The 18,489-nt window shown below is 33.4% G+C and overlaps 1 protein-coding gene across 27 annotated transcripts in view; it reads left to right on the top strand.

The window, feature by feature from the left end:
* dlg2 (discs, large homolog 2 (Drosophila)) overlaps positions 1-18,489 on the top strand; it is a 277,129-nt gene that overhangs the window by 228,366 nt on the left and 30,274 nt on the right. For all 27 annotated transcript variants that reach the window (XR_015940025.1, XR_015940024.1, XM_088639000.1 and 24 more), the window contains one exon: positions 6,986-7,100. Coding sequence is in view for 25 of the 27 variants with exons in the window: in XM_088639000.1 (XP_088495126.1) it covers positions 6,986-7,100 (115 nt within the window). In the remaining 2 variants the exon portion in view is untranslated. The remainder of the gene's footprint in view (positions 1-6,985; positions 7,101-18,489) is intronic.

An 18,489-nucleotide genomic window follows, 5' to 3' on the forward strand; every position in this document is an offset into this window, starting at 1 on the left:
ATATTCACGCAGAGTGATGCCCCTTCACTTCCTGCAAGATACTGTAGTTTGATGTGCAGCACAAACAATTGTACAGACCAATGTCGTACGTGGGGTCTGATGTATACAGTCAGAGCTCTTTAGGATTTCTTAACCTACTGTATTTTCAACAACTACTAAATCACTGGGGTTTTCAACTAAAAAGACACAACAGAAATATACACCTATAAAATTTATTTTGGTAGCTAAAATAGTCACCATTAAACCAGTCCTAAGAGCATCCTGCTGTGTGCAAACACCCTTGACAGACTGCCAATTAATGCAATGCTGGAAGGCATCTTAAAAAATTCAGTGAATGTAGACTGCCTGCCTGTTGAGTTTGTTTTTTTGAGTTGTCATTACTTTCTTTTTCACTAACTGTATATTTTGTGCTTTTTTAACAGCAATTGCAAATTGCATCTTCTTCCATACATTTGACATAAAACAACGTGTTTTATACTGTACATAAGGTTGAAAAAATTTTAGATCTCACATTGACTATCAAAGTCGTAACGCCACTTCTGTTTAAAACATTCATTACAGTTTTACCTGCTGAATTATTTGCCCTATTCTTGTAAATATAAGTTTATTAATATTTATTAAAAGGAATGTATGAAACGTGTCCTTTATTTTGATTGACATTGTGATTGGCCCTGTGATAGGTGACAGAGTGAGCCCTTTGATATTGCCATATTAAATGTTGTAGATTGACCATTATATGGTATGAATGGGATTTAAGTCACAGCCTCTGAGTTGGCTGGGCATACAGTAGTAGGCTGAACAATGATAAGGTACAGTAGGATAATCTACTGTGGTCAAAGCTGTCTTGTAGAAAATATGATGTATTTAAGAGCATCCCTAAAAGAAGAATCAGTTTAAAAATAAAGGAGCCAAACCTACTGTATTATGCATCCAGAGATCTGTGGCAAATTACACAATTTAGATGAATAACCTGTTTAGGTTCTTTATGTACTGTATGAAGAGAGCGGCAACACATTAAAAAGCAGTTCACACTTGACGCTTTAAAATTTGCATTCTTTTTTGTATTTGACTAGGACTTCAGCAGTGTAATCTACATTACTCGCCTGCTGTGTGCCTGGAGCCCTGTTTGTAGAACTGTGTGGGGTTCTTGTAAAGAGATTCAAATTTTAAATGAGCACTTAAACTCTAAGGAACAATATTTGATTGTAGGAAAAGTCTATATCCGGAAGAACGACACATTATAAGAGTAATAAGATGTTGATACATTAATGAAGTTAAAGCACTCTAAAGCATTACACTGTATAAAATATAACCTATGAAAAATTACAAGTTAGACGAGGGCATTCATCAGCTTCGTGTTTTTGTGCTGTAATAGTGAAAAAATGTATAATTTATTTTACCCTGCATTGCAATATTCTCTTCTATCTCTTTCCTTATATTACTTTTTACTTATGCTTGTACTTCATTACACTTCTTTTTGAACTAGATTCTGTTTTTTTCTACCTTTTTATACAGTGCTTTCTTTCTCCTTCACTTTTCTTAATTGAGTCACCTGTATTAATCATTTTTGCATTCTACACTTTGACTTACAGTACTTACTCATAGAATGGATCTGTTCTGTGCTTTAAGCAGAAAATCTATAAATGCTGCTATTCATTTTCTGCAGGTGCTGTATTTATTCTGTCCCATTCTAATTTCTGGTAAACTCTTATTCCTTTATAATCTGATTTCCTTACATTATTCATCTTTCTTGGATTCTGCTTGTAAAATTTTAAAATATACTTTAACACAAAGCATATTACTTTGATTAACTGATTAAGAAAGCAATGAATTTGTTGTTTTGACTGAAAACAATTTAGGAGTCCATTACTCTTACTCTACAGGATCAAGATACTTTGTTCAGCTTTTTATCAATGAATTTCCCAAAGTGGACTGTGATTTTTGTTTTCTTCATAAAAGTATTGGCATTGTGAATTAAATTAAATTGTGATAAATATGAAAATACTCAAGGATATTCAAGATCCTAAAAACTGATGTTCTGAATATTGTTTTTTTTCCAAAAAGAATAATAGGTTTGACTCTATTATGCTCTCATTGCTCTAAATTGCATGACTTATGAAATTGCATGAAATATTCACACATACACTTACTGTATATACTGTACTGTATAAACCATGATGGTGATGTTTGCAAAAAAAATACAATAAAGCAAAACACACAGTAACAACAAAAATATGATGCCAGGAGGATATTACACTGAAACAAGACAAAATGCCTAATGCATCTGCATTTTCCACCTTAACCACTGCGATTCTAACCAATAGTTATATCCAGTGTAGGAGGAGGAGGTGGGAGTTTGCTATTGGACTGTGCTAGTAGAGTATAAGGAACCAATTACTGTCTGTGCTGCTAGCTGTGTGCTGTTCATCAGAGTGAGTTACAGCAGAATATCTCTATCAGCTACAGTATGTGTTTATAGATTGCATTCATCACCCCCTACTGCTAACTAAAGAAAGATGTTTTAGCAACTAGAAATTGTGATTCATTCTCTTTAGAAGAGTTGGAGTGTGTTTGTATGCATGTTGGTGAGGGAGACTATTTTGTGATAAAGGTTAAAAGCAGCTGGAGGAGTTGCTTCTTAAGGGATGCTTACTGGCTTGGCTTGATCTAAGGAACTAAAGGCAGCTTGGTAGGTAAGTTATTGAGTTATGATTTGCACTCCCGGAAAAATGTATACAGCAAACAGATCTAAAATATGCTTTGCTTTATTATTTTTGAGTAATGGATTGCTTGCTTTCTGTGCTTTTTAAAAGACCCATGGTTCTCATATTGCTTTTGTTCTATGAATGAACTAAAAAGAACCCTAGCAGCGAGTGCTGTTGCTATGCTGTTGCTTACTAGCATGGATTATGTGCTTGTTGAAATTTGCCAATTCTTTCAACATAGTCACATAGAAGTAGTCCTACAATTAATCTTTGTAGGCTGTATGTCAATAAGTGTTATTGTTTCCTAAGTGCTGTTGACTTCAGTGAATGTGAAAGACTTTGCAAAGTGCCTTATTACTTTATTGTGCAGTAAAAGCAAACTATTTATATTGTTCCCTGCACAAGAGATTCAATATACAGTAGTTTAATGTGAAATGATGTGTAACAAAAATACATGTACAGTTTTTAACCCATTTTTCTTAGTCAAGAAAATTAAAAAGGTATTAAAACATGAAATTTGAATAGATTTAAAATGCTTTTTAACATGTTGACCGAAAAGATTTTTGGAAAAGACATGTCAGAGGGCTTTGATTCTAATTCTGGATTTAGTGGCTAAAAGTGCACCCTTTGATATATCTTTAGCTGCTAAAAAACAAATCAGTCTATTTGAGTACCATAATTGCCAAAGGCAGTGCTCATATTTTTCTTTTTTATTCTGTGTGGGTTTGTTTGCATTATCCACCATTTGACAGTCTTGTATCCAAGCTACCCGCAATCTGTCATTATTCATTCCAAACTATTTGCTCCCTGGCCGTTTCCTTTCCATATGGAATACTAGAGAATGGAGTTTCAATCAATGTTCCCTTTGATTTTGATATAATTTGCACTTATAAAAGAGAATCTAAGCAAAGATACTGATGAATCCTGGATGATTTTGTCACAAATTAACCTTACTACTTTTGTTCACAGGGATATATTTACAGTGGTTTTATAAAATGCCAAAACTTGCTTTTGTTCACTACTAAATGATATGGCTTGGCAAATCTAAAATTCTGTGATAGGTTGTAAAATAATACATGGAAATGGGGTGTGTCATTGCTCTCTGTGAATTTAGCTTCAAAATAGCGGTCTTAAAAATATCTTGCAGTGACAAGTGATTGAGTCATCAGCCATTCCTTTTACTGTAGCTGTAAATTTAGTCAAGTCATAGGGAGAAATTTAAATCATGTTAAGTCATGTTAACTCGGGTGTGAAGCAATAGTATAAGTTTAGAACTCTTTTGTTATTGTTTGGGTATTTTGTGTGCTGTTATAAATGCACTGTTAGAATTAAATCATATTTTGCTGTTCTGTAAGCCACTTTTCTGAAGGCAGAATAAAATTAGTTATAATTTTAGGCAGAATGCCAATTAGTTATAAACATATTTGAGAAGAATGTTACATAATTAAAAGTAACTCAATGTGTATATAATACATACTGTATAGTGATGGGAGTTGACACATACTGAACAATATTATAGAACTTCATTATAAACATACATAATGTGTCTTGGAACATATTAAGTTAGATGCTCAAGTTAATTATAATACTATTTTAATAATAGTGAGACTAATGTAGAATCATAAATTGTTACACATGAAATATGCATTAGTGCAAAATCACTTGCACCGTCACAATAGTCCAGGGACATATAGTGAATATACAGTACCCATATATGCAAACAGACAACCTTTGTAATGCAGGAAGAACATTTGTATCTACTTCTTAATCTACCTGTGTAAGGTTATGAACGCGTACACTGTACTTCAAGTAAAAGATTTATGCTTACACTAATAGCTGTTTTCTGTGGGGAGGAGTGTGAATGCAGTTGAGATAGAATAATGTTTTTTTCCTTCTCACCTCAAGCGAAATTAGAACAAAATGTGTACATGAGTAAGAAACAAGGATTGTGTTGCTGTTTTAATTGATAATGTTGATTGGGTTATGAGAACTAGGAAACTGCTGTAGGTAATTCTTCCTTCACATCAAATGAACCATCTTTTAGGGATTATGTTAATTAGAAAAATCAGAAAAAGAGTTCTCATGAACATGCCATGCAAAATGTATTCTATTTTGTCAAAAATGGCTCACAACCCCAAAATATTTGTGATTCTCTATGGAGGCAGGTGAGCTGTTTCTGTCTTATCAATAGCCTCTTTGGCAAAGTTCCTGGTTCATTTAATTAAGTAAAACAAGTGAGGATGGTGTTCAAATCAGCAAATAAACAGCTGATTGCTTTTAGTTATTACATTTAAAATTAATATCAAATTAAATGGGAAAGAAAGGGACATTTTGTTAAGTAAAAATGAAAAATATACAGGGAACCAAGTACGTTTAAACAGAACCTCAAACAAAACCACACCATCAACCTAAGGTTTTGTAATTTTCATGTTTTTAGTTTTTCATTTTATCATACAATTAAATTATTTCTCATACTGTCATTCTTTGGTGAACTTGGTACAGTTTTTTTATTTTGACAATATTCCAGTATATTAATGATTTGAAGTGCTGATTTCAAAGGATATCCAACTACAGTAAATTCATTAGATGGACTGAATATATGATTTGTATGGTACAATAGGTACCATAGTACTTAGCATTTACAGCAATAAAGGAAAGGTACAGCAAAGCAAACTGAAAGGTCTATCATTAATAAAGCACATTGTTCTTGTACAGTACAAAGCAAAATTCTTTAAAGCTCAGCCTTATAAAAACAAGCTTGAAACTCATTTGCTGTAGCAATAATAGATTGTATCCGTAAAGTAACAAAAGGCTTGTACATCTGTAATGTATAATGAGCTGTAAAAAAGTATAACTATTACTACACTTACCGTTATTCTGATGTCCAATGAATATGGATAATTTTGGAAACAAGCATTCTTCAAAGGGTATAAGAAATTACTTTCTCCATCTCATCAGCTCACAGCTGGATTGTGCGAATGCCTTTCAGAATGAACTAATTACTTATTAATTTGATGGTATGCCCTATGGCATTGGACATACCTAAAGTGGATTCTTATTTGTTTTTTTAATTTTGTATGGCTGTTTAATGAATGCCTCCCATCTCTCTTCGACATGAAATATACATTGAATTGTCTATAATCATGTTCAAAATCATTAGAAAATTAAAAGATTTATGTATTATCTTTTTTATTTTTGTGTTTAATATTTAAAGGGAGGCATTCCTTCTTGTTCTTTCAAAGATGTTTTCTTGAATTAAAAAAATGACTTGAATGAGGCTGCTTGTAATATTGATATTATTCCATATTGTGCCTTGTTTTCTTTCATTCTGGGACCTGTACACTGCCACAGTTTGAATGCTTATACTGTAGGATGTCCCTGCTGATAAATGACATTATGTACAGTCTAAGCATCCTAATAGAGTATTTTGCATTGCTAAGGTCATAAAGGTTTGTTTTTTTTACTTTGAGCAATAACACACATAGTGTAACCAAGTTGTTTGCAGTTCTGTAGTACTATAAACTATAAAGTAGAATCTATTGGCTGCAAAGCTCTTTTGAGACTTGCCTTGGACAATTGTGTTTTTTTCTAGCTTTTTACCATTCTTATTAAAACACTTCATATCAAGTTGCTTTTTACAGATAATCAATAAATTGAAGTCACTTAGAAGCTAGGTACATGTGCTGGCTGACGTCCATTGATTGTTTTTTATTGTTTTTTCCATGCTGAATTTCTACTAAAGGACAGTATTTTTGCTTAACACAAGACTGAGGCCTGAATACTTTCAACTAGGAGGGAAGGCTTTTCAACATTTCTCTGAATGTTAGGCTTTTGTGTTCTCAGCACTACCGGTAGATTTTCTTTCAGTAATGTCAGTTTATCCCTGCCTTGTGTCTGCATTTCTATGTGACTAGAAGGCTGAAGCATGCAGAGCTGCCCTTTTATCTGATCTTGTAATTAAGAATGATACAACTTAGATGGATTTTCATTGCATCTTCCAAATAAAACACAAATACAGTAACACAGAACAAGTTTTTTTCTGTTTGGAAATCCTACAACAAACACATATTGCTTACTTCCTTTACAATTTGACCTTGGGCTTCCAGAGCTGCTTTTTGACCATGTCATTTGTTGGCCTTGATAGTATTGATTACACACAGAGTGTTGAGTTTCTTGTGCTCTGCATTCTCTGTTTCGCTGCAGATCCTGTTTAAGAACAGCACACTTGTAAATAGAGAATGAAACAGATGTTGAGACCATTTTTATCATGCTTGTTTCAGAATACGGTCGATTTGAAGCAAAAATCCATGATTTACGGGAGCAGATGATGAACCACAGCATGAGCTCAGGATCAGGCTCTCTACGAACCAACCAGAAGCGTTCTCTTTACGTCAGGTAGGAAATTCTGGTTTTCTCAGTGGGCTTATTTATTTCATGCATTTTTAACCTTTTTCCTCTGTGAGTCTGTTTTCCTGGGTTAGTGTGCTCTAGTTTAGATACTGCAGTAGTTTTAGTTTGCAAGGGCTGAAAAAGTCATATACACAGCATTTCTCGCAGGTACAGTATGTACAGCAGTAATGACAGTATTGTACAGATTCATTTTTATTTTTTAGGAAGAGATTTCCATAGGAGCACAGTTCAGTTGCTTTCTGGGATGATTGACATATCCTACCCTCCAGGAAGAACACAATTTCTCCTCCATGAGAATAGGCTTCCATGTCCTCTGGCAGCAGCCCCATTCACTAATACCACTGACTGGCGTTCATCTGCTACTGTATGTGTGAACATAGTCAGCACGAATCACACTCTAAAGGTGTTCACTCAGGAGTCTGCTTTCTTCTCTTTGCCTTACTTGTCAGCTAGAATCAGAAATAGCCCTTATTTGCTACAAAAATTTGAAGAAGGGACCATTCCAGTTCATTCAATTCATACAAATACAGCATATGGGGCATTTCGCCTTGAAAATTTAACTATTCATTGAACAGTTAAATGAAAATCAGCTTTATGTTGTACAACACTGCATAAAAGAAAAGGAAAGATTAGATGTGAAGAGCTCCATCTCTGGATTCAGTTTCCAACATATGTATTTTATCTATTTTTTTTCTATTTCCATCCATATCTTTATCAATACTTACAGTATTTATCTTTTGTGAATTCATTCTGTAGATAGTGTTTATTTCTCTTAAGGCATTAAAATGATGCTGTGAGTGTCAATTCTTTATTTGGGCATCCATTGATGCTAAGTTATTTTAAGTCATAAGAACATGGCAACATAATTGCTGGTGTTTCATAAAAGAGCAAAATATTGACACCAGGTGGGCATCACAAAAATCAGAGAGACTGAAGAAAAAGGGAATGGTTGTGTTGCAATTAAACACCCTCTGCTTAAATTGTTTCACTAAATCTTCCCGGCAGCTACTTTGATTAAATTCATTACATTTGAATTCCCTTTCCTGACTGATACTAGTTAAGCACTCGCAGGCATCCAGTGTTGATAAGACTGAACTGTGAAAGATCTGATGTCCCAGTTTTTAATCTTCTGCATAAAAGGCTCACCTGGTTGGCTATGCAGCTTGTTGTAGACACAGTAAGGGCAATATCAGCTTTTGAGACTTTAAATTGTAAATGCAAGTGTTCAGTGTTGTGTGATTCACAAACAGTATTGGAATGTATTGCATTTAATGTACAGTACTGTACTTCTTGGCCCCAATTTATTTATTTTTTGTTTGATAAACAACTGCACACTGTGGTTGTCGAGGAACTTGGTCATCTCAAATTCTTCTGGCAACACTAATTAGAATGAGAAGAGCTATGTATTTCACTAATTGCATTTCTTTGCATTTTATTTTTCTGTTCATTCTTTTCCCTTCTAATGGTATTTGCACTCACATTATGCTGCTTGTTAGTGATAAAAATAATTTAAAAAATCTGCAGTTTGTGTTGGTTGTGCTTACTTACATATTATTGTTGGTAAATAATAAATTGGAATAAATGTTTAATGAATCCCAGAACATTTACTGTATGCATCATGATTTAATACATTCCAATTTAAGATTTAACATAGACTCAGTAGCATTGAACATTTCTTGTTACTGTACATTAGATCAGACAGCTTATAATACAGATTTTTTTGTGTATACCATAGTAAAACAAAATACACTCCAAATACCAAAATAATTATTTTTTATTATCACTGCTGCTAATACAGCTACTTCTAAAATGTTATTTACATAATTTATAATGTTAGTATTATAATTTATAAATGCTATATACGCTGTAGTTCTCTGTTAAAATGGCATATAACTTCTAAGGTTCTGAATGAAAACATACACTTTCAAGCATTTGTTTTCAGTTACTGTAGGTACTGTCAGCTTCAGAGCCTTTCATAGCCCTTCCACCAGCAATTGGAAGCAATTTTCACCAAATGCAAGACCTAAAATTGTAGAAAATTGAGCTTTTCTCCTCTCTGTTGTCACTAAATGTCATTAGTAATGCAGTAATGCAATTTCAGATAAGAGCAGTATTCCCCCCCATCTCTTTCAATTGAACTGTCTTTAAAATACATGCCTTAATGTAACACTCACTTCTTTTAATCATCTGGACAACTTAATATCTCTTCAGTTTTCTGAAGACCTTTTAGAGTGTGTTTTTTGAATACCTTTTCTTACTAATTTCTTTGATTGATGGAAATGTTTTTGTGCTCATTTAGCCAGATCTATTTTAACAAATGGCTCCAACCTAATTATCGGACTTTAAAGTTGAATTGAAGCAGCGATGTGATACTGATTTTTTAACTTTTTAGCAAATATTAACTACAGTAACTCTGTGGAGTGACTAATTTTGAGTTCATTTTTTTCTGTATCTTTATCTTCAAGATCTGCATATAATATTTATATTTTCCTTGACAATGTTTAGGGCCTTATTTACAAGATTTTATGCTGTTTCTACATAGGCTGAACCTTTTCATAGGCCTAAACCTCATAGGTCTAAACCTCATACCTTTTCATCACTGGATAGGCTACACTGCATACTGTAGTGTAAAAAGCTTTTGTGAATGAAGCTCTTACATTCATTCAAAGAATATTGTTAAACTGGGGAAAAAAAAGTTTTAGTATCTCTAAGAGTTTTTTCAAAGACGAGATCCACTGAGGTGTACTGTATATGAAGTGCCCATGTCCAAAACAATTTACTCTGAAGTACACATCAGCACCCAAGACAGCAAATATTTATTCCTTTGCAATTCTGGTCAGTACTGCAGCATCAACCATGGAAATTTACATTTCTTAAACATGCATGCAAAATGTTCTCAACATTTGTTTCTTTTTCTAATATCATTATGTACAAAAACACTTTAAGAGCTCTCTCTTTAACCTGTGTCTGGACACACCACGTACAACCTCATCATAAAAAAAACTGCAATGACTCTGGAGACCCTCAATCTTATAATAATACTTAGACTGTGACAGAGAAACGTTTTGCATATTAAATCAATGTAGTTAAATACAAATTAATTTAAAGCAGATTAAATATATATTTTAAATATATAAAAAATTCAGACGTAACTCAAGCATTGATTTTCATTGTCATAGTGTGTTATTGCTGATTGCAGCCACAGTGGATGTGTGGCTGACTGAAATAATGTGACCTTATCTAGTTAAAATCATTTCAGCTGTGAAGTTTGTATTTTTCTTTGACGCAATAAGTTGTGGCCTTTATATGGGATTTAGAGCCGCAACAAACGCTTTAGAGAAATCAATCATCCATATTGGCAGAAGAGGAATTCGGGATTTCATAGCTACAATTGTATAGAATAAAAAATGTTAAAAGCAATTTATTTTGCTCAGGGTCTTAATTCTTTTTTTTGCCTTATACATACATGGAGAATTTGGTGTGCTTTTACAAAGTTCCATCTTTTTAACCAAAAATGAATTAAAATTAATTTGCTAAACAAAAAAGCTAAGTAACATCTAACTAACAATCCATTGGTGAACCTGGTAGGGATGAAAATGTATAATGTACTAATGTTATGCAATTGTAATTGAGTACCTGTACTGTAAATTAGGATGTAACATTTAACATACAGTATACTATATATTCACATAAGAAAACCAATTTACTTGTTTTACGTTGTTACAATAGATATTGCAACCTTTCAAAGCTTTTAAAACTTAGGTCAACATTATGAGAACTGAAATAAGAATTTTCCTAGCAATTGGAGGGTAAAGCTATAAAATAATAGCCCCAAGTAATGGTCACAATCCAGGTCAATAGTGTATATTCACAAGCTGAACACGGTATTTTAAGGCCAAAGGGGAGTCAAATATTTTAAGGAATGCAGAAACTAAAGGTTAAATTTAGATAATAATAATAAATAGCTAGGGTAAGCATTTTGATCCTACATAGAATATTGCTTACATCCCACTTCTCTACAGGCATTATGTATTCCTTATACTGTGTTTTAGGTGTGATGGCAGATATGAGCTACTGTAGGTGTTTTTCAAGTACCATGCAAAAATCCTGAAATGGCAAATTGAAAAAAAAATCCAAACAGGCTTTACAAAGTAGAAAATGCAATTTATGATGTAGTTTAGCTGGTGTACTATTTGTTGTTAAAATGTTGCTGCATTTCACTTTCTTCATTATCTAAAGATAATTGGTAAAACACCAATACTGTTGGTCAACTTTGAATGGGTGTTTTTGTGTGTTTTATAAAATACTGTTTCATCATGACAGCTGTAAAATTTGTTAATTTATTCTTGTACCTCCCTAGCAGTAACAAACATTTGTACAGAAAGTTACAAGTGTACAGTATGAAACTCAGGTGTGGGATTAACAAGCTTATGCCAAAAACATTTTTCTGAAACATTTTATTTTCGAGTTTTTCAGATTGTGCCATTGGTATCAAACAATTAACTCTACTAGGACATGTTGTCTGACATTTGTCCTTCTTTATATAAGCTCACATATCAAAGAGCTTAAGTAGGCATGTTCTGTAACGTCATATTCCATGTATATGTACTGTATACACTTAATAAACGTCATCTATTGTATGCAGTATATTACTATTCGGCTATAGACTAGACTATAGACCTGTACATACTGTATATAAGGTCCATATACAGTACATCAGAAACAGATGAGACCATGATAAATATTTACTAAAGTGATGGAAAGGTTGAAGGGTTGAGAAAGAAATGAACTGTAGATGCTGTTAAGCACTATAGTTTTGTGTGAAACATTGTGGAGGTAATATCTTGGTCTATGCATGCATGATAACCCCTTGAACTGGCTCACTTATTGCATCTTCATTGATTATGTAACTAATGAAGACGTTAACATTTTATTTGGTATAAGAAAACACTTCTCTTCTTATTGGAAGGAACATCAACATGTATTATGACAATGTATTATGACAATCCAAAACATACAGTATGGCTGAAGCTACCCAAGAGTTCTTCAGGAGACAAATAGTGGCAAACCTTAAACTGGTCAAATCAGTCTCCAGTTTCAAAGTCAATTGAGCATGCATTTAACATGCTGAAGAACAAAATCAAGTGAGAAAGAAGCAAAAAGCGGCAAGAACTCAAACTGGCTACAGAAAAGGCCCAGCAAAGCATTTCAAATGATTACACAAAACATTTTTTGAGTTCAGGTGGTTGCAGACTTCATACAATTTTGAAATAACTTCAAACTGTTATCTCAAAGACATATGCAACCAAATCCTTTTCACTTTTAAACTGAATTTAAACTTACATATACCGATATATGGTCACTTTGTTGTTTGTTCTAATATGCTCATATACATGCATGGAAATACCCCTAAATAAATTGTAAATTAAATTGTAGTTATTATTCCTATTAAAGTCATGATCACAAATAGTTGCTTGAGTTAAAGCAAAATTAACAGTTTTGACTTAGCCTCCAAAATACTTTTGGAGGGCACTGTAGCTTAAGTCATAGTAGTGTAATTAGTATTTTAATAAAATAATCAGAATGAACTATTTTATATTTATTATTTCAATCATAGATTGTCAAATGCATCTTACCTACTTACTGAGTGCTGTTTGACTGAGTAAGCACTCACTCTGACAGGCTCCTTATTTAATAGTAACTGTTTTCTAGTGGCAGTAATTGCAATTTTTTTTTCATGATTTGTAAATGGGTGGATGGAATTATCACCATCTCTCTATTCTGAACTTTGTATATTTGGCAATCTAACACCAAGACCCATCTGTACAGAGCAAAACAGTTAAAGATGCAGTGCCTTTTGAATAAAACATCAGCATTGTTAACACGATCCTTTTGAGCTCACGCAGAATGATGTTAGGCTAAGTGCTCTTTGTAGTTAGTCTTAGAAGTGCACTGCAATCTGCTGAGATCTGTAGGAAACAAGAGACAAAACTAACCCAATGAAAACAGAAATGACTAAAGCCTATCCAACTACACCATTTTGGCCATCCAAAACCAAAAAAGCATTTTGGATGACCACAGATGTGCCATCTAAGTACCGGGCTGTTGTCTTGTGGCGTTATGCAGTCAACATGCATTTGAAAGTGCCTGACTTCATCTTATATAAGCTCATATTAAGTTAAAAAGCCCCTTTGGTGTTCTTTCTGGGTTTTTTAAAAACCACCTTAAGAGCTTCTTCTGCATCAGTATCACCAAGTTACCATAGCAACATTATAAAAACTACTTCCCACAACCTTCTGTTCTGTTTGAAATAGAATATTCTGCAAACTCAGTTTTATTGAAGAAAAATATTTTGGAACATTTTGTACTCACGCATCCAATGCAAATCCTCATAAAGGAAAGTAAATAATCAATTTTTATAAACAATACAATTAACCCTCAGCACGAGTATGAATTATTTAAAATATTTATGAACCCATTAAAAATATTTATGTAGAGCATAAAAAGATTATATATTTAAATCTTCTTCTTTATTTGCTATATAATGCAGTTTTCTGTCATAAAATGTTATTTGTATCTGTATCTGTAAATAAAAAGTATAAATCAATATCAATAAACATGATCACGAGTGTTCTTAAAGATTTAAAAATAGAGGTATATGGTATTTTTCCCATTTCACCCAATTTGAAATCTGTCGTTATTTCTCCACATACAGTACTGTACAGTAGCTAAATATAAAATAAACTATTGCTATTTTATCCAGATGGAATTTCCTTCATCCTCCTGTTAAAATGCAGTGGGTGCTGTTAGTGCAAATCAATATTTAAATTTAAATAGTGAAATCCACTTGTTACTATGCTATGCAGAAGCATGAATATCTTTTGACATGTTTCATTGAAGTGTTACTAGAATTAAAAATTTGAAGGAGTGACTAAGCAATGTTTTTGATATAATATTAAAATCTGATGGCATGTACTAAAATTGTGGAACTAATTCTACAAATTCTGTGTTATACTTTTGGCGATGTAATCTGTCAAAAGCTTATTCTAAATCCAAATTTCACTGAAGATTGTCTGCTTAATGCAATTATTTTTTGTGTCAGCAGACTTAGAAATGAACTGAAGTGGAGATTAGTGGCATACATATCAATTCCTTTGTCTCTCTGTAACATCTAGATGTACAGTATGCATTCATAAACATACACATACCGTATACGCATGTGTATGAATATGTTTCTTTAAATTGTGAATTGTGAGTGCTTGCAGCATTACTATTAATTTTCCTGTTGATTTTATTTTTTCCTAAATGCCTAGCAGTCAGCACTGATAAGGAAAGTGTTACTGTCATGATTAACCTTTAAATACCATATCTGGGGAAAACAGGACCCAATTCTGGAGCAGCTGCTCAGTCAATAGATGAGAAATCTTCACAACCTATTATAATGTACCACATTTGTAATTACATCTTTTCATGATTGGGATAATACAATATAACTAGAGTTCTATTATTTTGTAGCAGACTGCACGTTTGCCAAATACAGCAGTTTGAAACTACAGGTAGGTTGTCATAGTGCCATTCAAATGAGATGGGCATATTGCCTGGAGGCCAGTGTTTGTCAGAGATGCGTAACACGGTCCTAATGAGGAGTCCAGTCACACACTTTCACTCCTAAAACAATCAGCAGAAAGGTTTTATAAGAGTCTCTGCAAATCCACATCCACATTTGCAGTACAGTACTTGTTATCCTTATGCAAAGTGATGTGTGCCTTGAGGTACAGGTCTATGCAAGTGTTTGATGGAAGCTGGCAATTTCCCTGTCTTAATCCATGTGTGAGGATCATGGCATACTATATCACTGGCTAGATTTTTCTTCATGTTTTCAGTTGCTGTTATGCTGTAAAATTGCTATACAGGTTATCATAAACTTCAGAGTCCGTGGTATACTGTATGTCTACTGAAATGGAAATAACATAATAATGGGACTTCTATTTTTCTTATTTTGCTTTTGTAAGCAAACCTTATTCCATGAAAGCAGAATAAAAATTACTTAGGGCAGGGGACCTCAGCATATACTGTACTGTATGCATGAGTTGGCAAGTTTATGTACCAAAGAAAGTAACGTCTGATTCTATTGAACTTAAAAGTACTTATGAACTGAACGGAAGAATGTTTGATGTTGCAGCAGAAAAACAAATTAACCATAGTGCATGAAACATTAGGTCATCTGAAATACCTCTTTCATCATCTTGTGGCATTAATTCCCAGGGAGTTGTGGTGATCATCCAGCATTCACCTCTGGCTTTCCTTACCCAGGCGATTTCTGGTTTACATTCACATAACCTACTGCCACCTTCAGTCTGAAATGTTTTCTGGCACTGTAAACTGTTCTGTGGCCTCAGGCTAGTCTGTCCTTCAGTGAGTAAGAAAATATTTCTCATCAGATACGGTATGCCCTCATGCAGATTATGACACAAAAATATCTTTATTTTTTTAGATAAAAATACTAGAGTAAAATTGTCTTTTTTTTGTGTGGGAAGGGAGGTGCTGTTTATCTCTAAAGTACTATATTTAAAGCTCTGAAAAACAATCAGAGTAGCTGAGCCAATTTATGGTTCTGTTTAATTCACCAGTGTTTTGTGACAATTTGGTTTATGGCACTAGTGCTCCTACATGATGTAGGGAAGGAGTCCAGGGATGATTAAATGTTCATTTGCACATTTGGATAGTCCACCAGACTGTCAGATGTTAGCTGGATTCACATGGACTCCACTTCTTTGCTCAGAAATCGGATTTTACTCAATTTCAGCTAGAAGAGATTAGCCAGACCTCAGACTTAATACTATATATGACTATAATGAAGCTAGTGTTGAATATTGCAATAGCATCAGATGAGTGTACTTCTATTTTTAAACGTAGTAATACATCTATAGATGAGTTGCTAAATCAGAGAAATGTTTTTGTATAGAGAAATTGAATGAATGCGTTAATGAAGCAACAGTTCTCAGGGCATTTTCCAGGGGATTCATGTTGCCTCTTCCTAAATTGTTCTGCACTTCCTTCCTCTGTCTCTGAAATGGAAATTCTGTTGTAGTAAAAATCGCTTTGATACATCTGTAACATATGTATTGCTCACTTCAGGTATTTTGATTCACAGTTTTTCATTGAGCAATGAGTAAGATTTGTTTTCTGAAAATATAGTCAGAAAATATTTAAGAGCACAATAAATATTGTCCTGGATTCTGTTTTCTTTATCAGTTGTGGTTCCTGTGATTGGTTTGGGCTCTTGTTGGTGGATGCTGAAAATGTACAACCTGAATTTAATCTATTGCAGCATTTTCCATGTGTTACTTTACTCTATCTTGAAAGAAAAAAGTCCAACATTGACCTTTAAAATGAGGTTAATATTAGTGGACAGTGTTTTAATTCATACCTTCCTTTCATTATAACAAAATATTTGCAAAAATTTGCCTTCTCAGAAACTGATGTCAGAACTGTCTTTTGGGCACTTAAGATGTGTTGTACAGTAATTTGATTCACATTTAAACCCATTCTGTCCTGCCATCTGCAATATAACAGATAGAAAGCCACAAATCTAACCCAGGCATCTCACAAAAATATATGCATAAATACAGTACATGTACTGTACAATGCATGTACAGGACATATATGTACAGTAAGCACTTGTACACTCCCACACAGACAGTCACACATCTATATTGAAATGTTGGTGAAAAATCATAGTTAAACATTACAGCTGTTATGCAAAATTGCACCTTCTGACCCAATGCAGTGAACACCAATTAAAACATTTCTACTCAAGCCACATAGATACTGTACCAACAGACTGAATGAATTCATTCCTGAATAAATGAACACGTGCTTAGTTTTTTTATTTGTACGTTTTTGATTCCTCTGGCTTTTTTTGAAGCAGTGATTTACAGTATTTTTCTCTTACGTGCCAAGATCAGAAATATACGATCTTACATATATTATAAAACCATATATTTTCTGTGCTTTTTTTATAGATATACAGGGTTCTTATCTTTTGCCTGTTCTGTATAAACTGTCTTTTCTCCTTTATCTGAAAAAATATTTCTAACCACTCAGATATTATATAAAGTCCTACATAGTGTGTGGTAATTAAGTGAAGTAGTCCTTTAAGATTGTCAGTACATTTCATATTACAAGAGTGTGTAGCTTACAAATACAACTAACAAGTAAAAACAATGTATGAGTGCTTAATATTTAAGTTTACTAGGAGTAGAAAAATGTTATTTATTTAAAGAAAGTAGTCATAATAAGATTTTGAAGATCAGATTTGTTAAACAGTGTGAAGTATCTCACACTTCCTTGAAAACGTCAAGTCTTTGAAATATCATTCATGCAGTATGTTTCTGTCACACATGATGGCCTGTTGATTTTTTAATGTATTTTCAAGATAATACGTAAACCAAAATAACATGCTCAGGACTGTTTTTGAAATAAGGCTTAATAATTAATCATCCATATGCCTCATTTAAGCCTTTTCATCCCTGTGTGGGTGTATTTTCTGAGCAGATCTGTCTTCTCTAGATGTTGTGTCTCATTTTATCAGTGGCTTAGGGAATGATGTGTTTTTCTTTTGTCACCTCTCTCCTTAAATTTCAACACCTCCATATTAAAGGCATCATGTGCATTATTGTGAATATGCTAACTTTGTTAATTATGAAGGTCTCTGTGGTATATTCATGTTCACAGTTCTTTTTTTTTCCCTGTATCATGGAAACCTTTCCAGAAATGTATGTTTCCATGGTGACTGTGTGAAAACTCCAGACGAATGTAGAAATTGACATCAGGAGTCAGGCAGGTTAATGGATGCAAATATACCATTTCTTTAAACACTAATCATAAAAAGGAATGCGGTTTATGCCACTGTATTTAGAGATTGTTTGCTCTAATTTGTTTCTGTGCTGTACAGTAGTAGTTCAGAGGAAATTAATGCATAATACATAAGAAATGTCATGAGGAATACATAAGTAGTTTTTAGTTTCTGAAAGTGATTGGAAATGAATTTTTTGTTCATAGTTCTAGTTAGTTACAGGGACAGGAAACCGAACAGTAAATTAGAAAAATAAATTCCCTTATATTGATTCTAGCAATTCCCTTAGCAGTTTTTAACTTATAATCTTTATAATGGGGTTTATTTGTGTGGAAGCACTGGCTGATTTATATGTTGCTTGGAGAGGTATTTATAGCCCTTTAGAGTTAATTTGATGACAGCAAGTAGTGTACAGTGTCATGGCCAAAACACTTGTCACAGAACATGGGCCCTGGCAACATGCCTGCTTTTCAAAAACATAATTGTTTAATGTCACTGTGAAAAAGTGGTGACTTT

This window comes from Lepisosteus platostomus, chromosome 7, assembly GCF_059453375.1.
Source record: "Lepisosteus platostomus isolate fLepPlt1 chromosome 7, fLepPlt1.hap1, whole genome shotgun sequence".
Classification (NCBI taxonomy): Eukaryota; Metazoa; Chordata; class Actinopteri; order Semionotiformes; family Lepisosteidae; genus Lepisosteus; species Lepisosteus platostomus.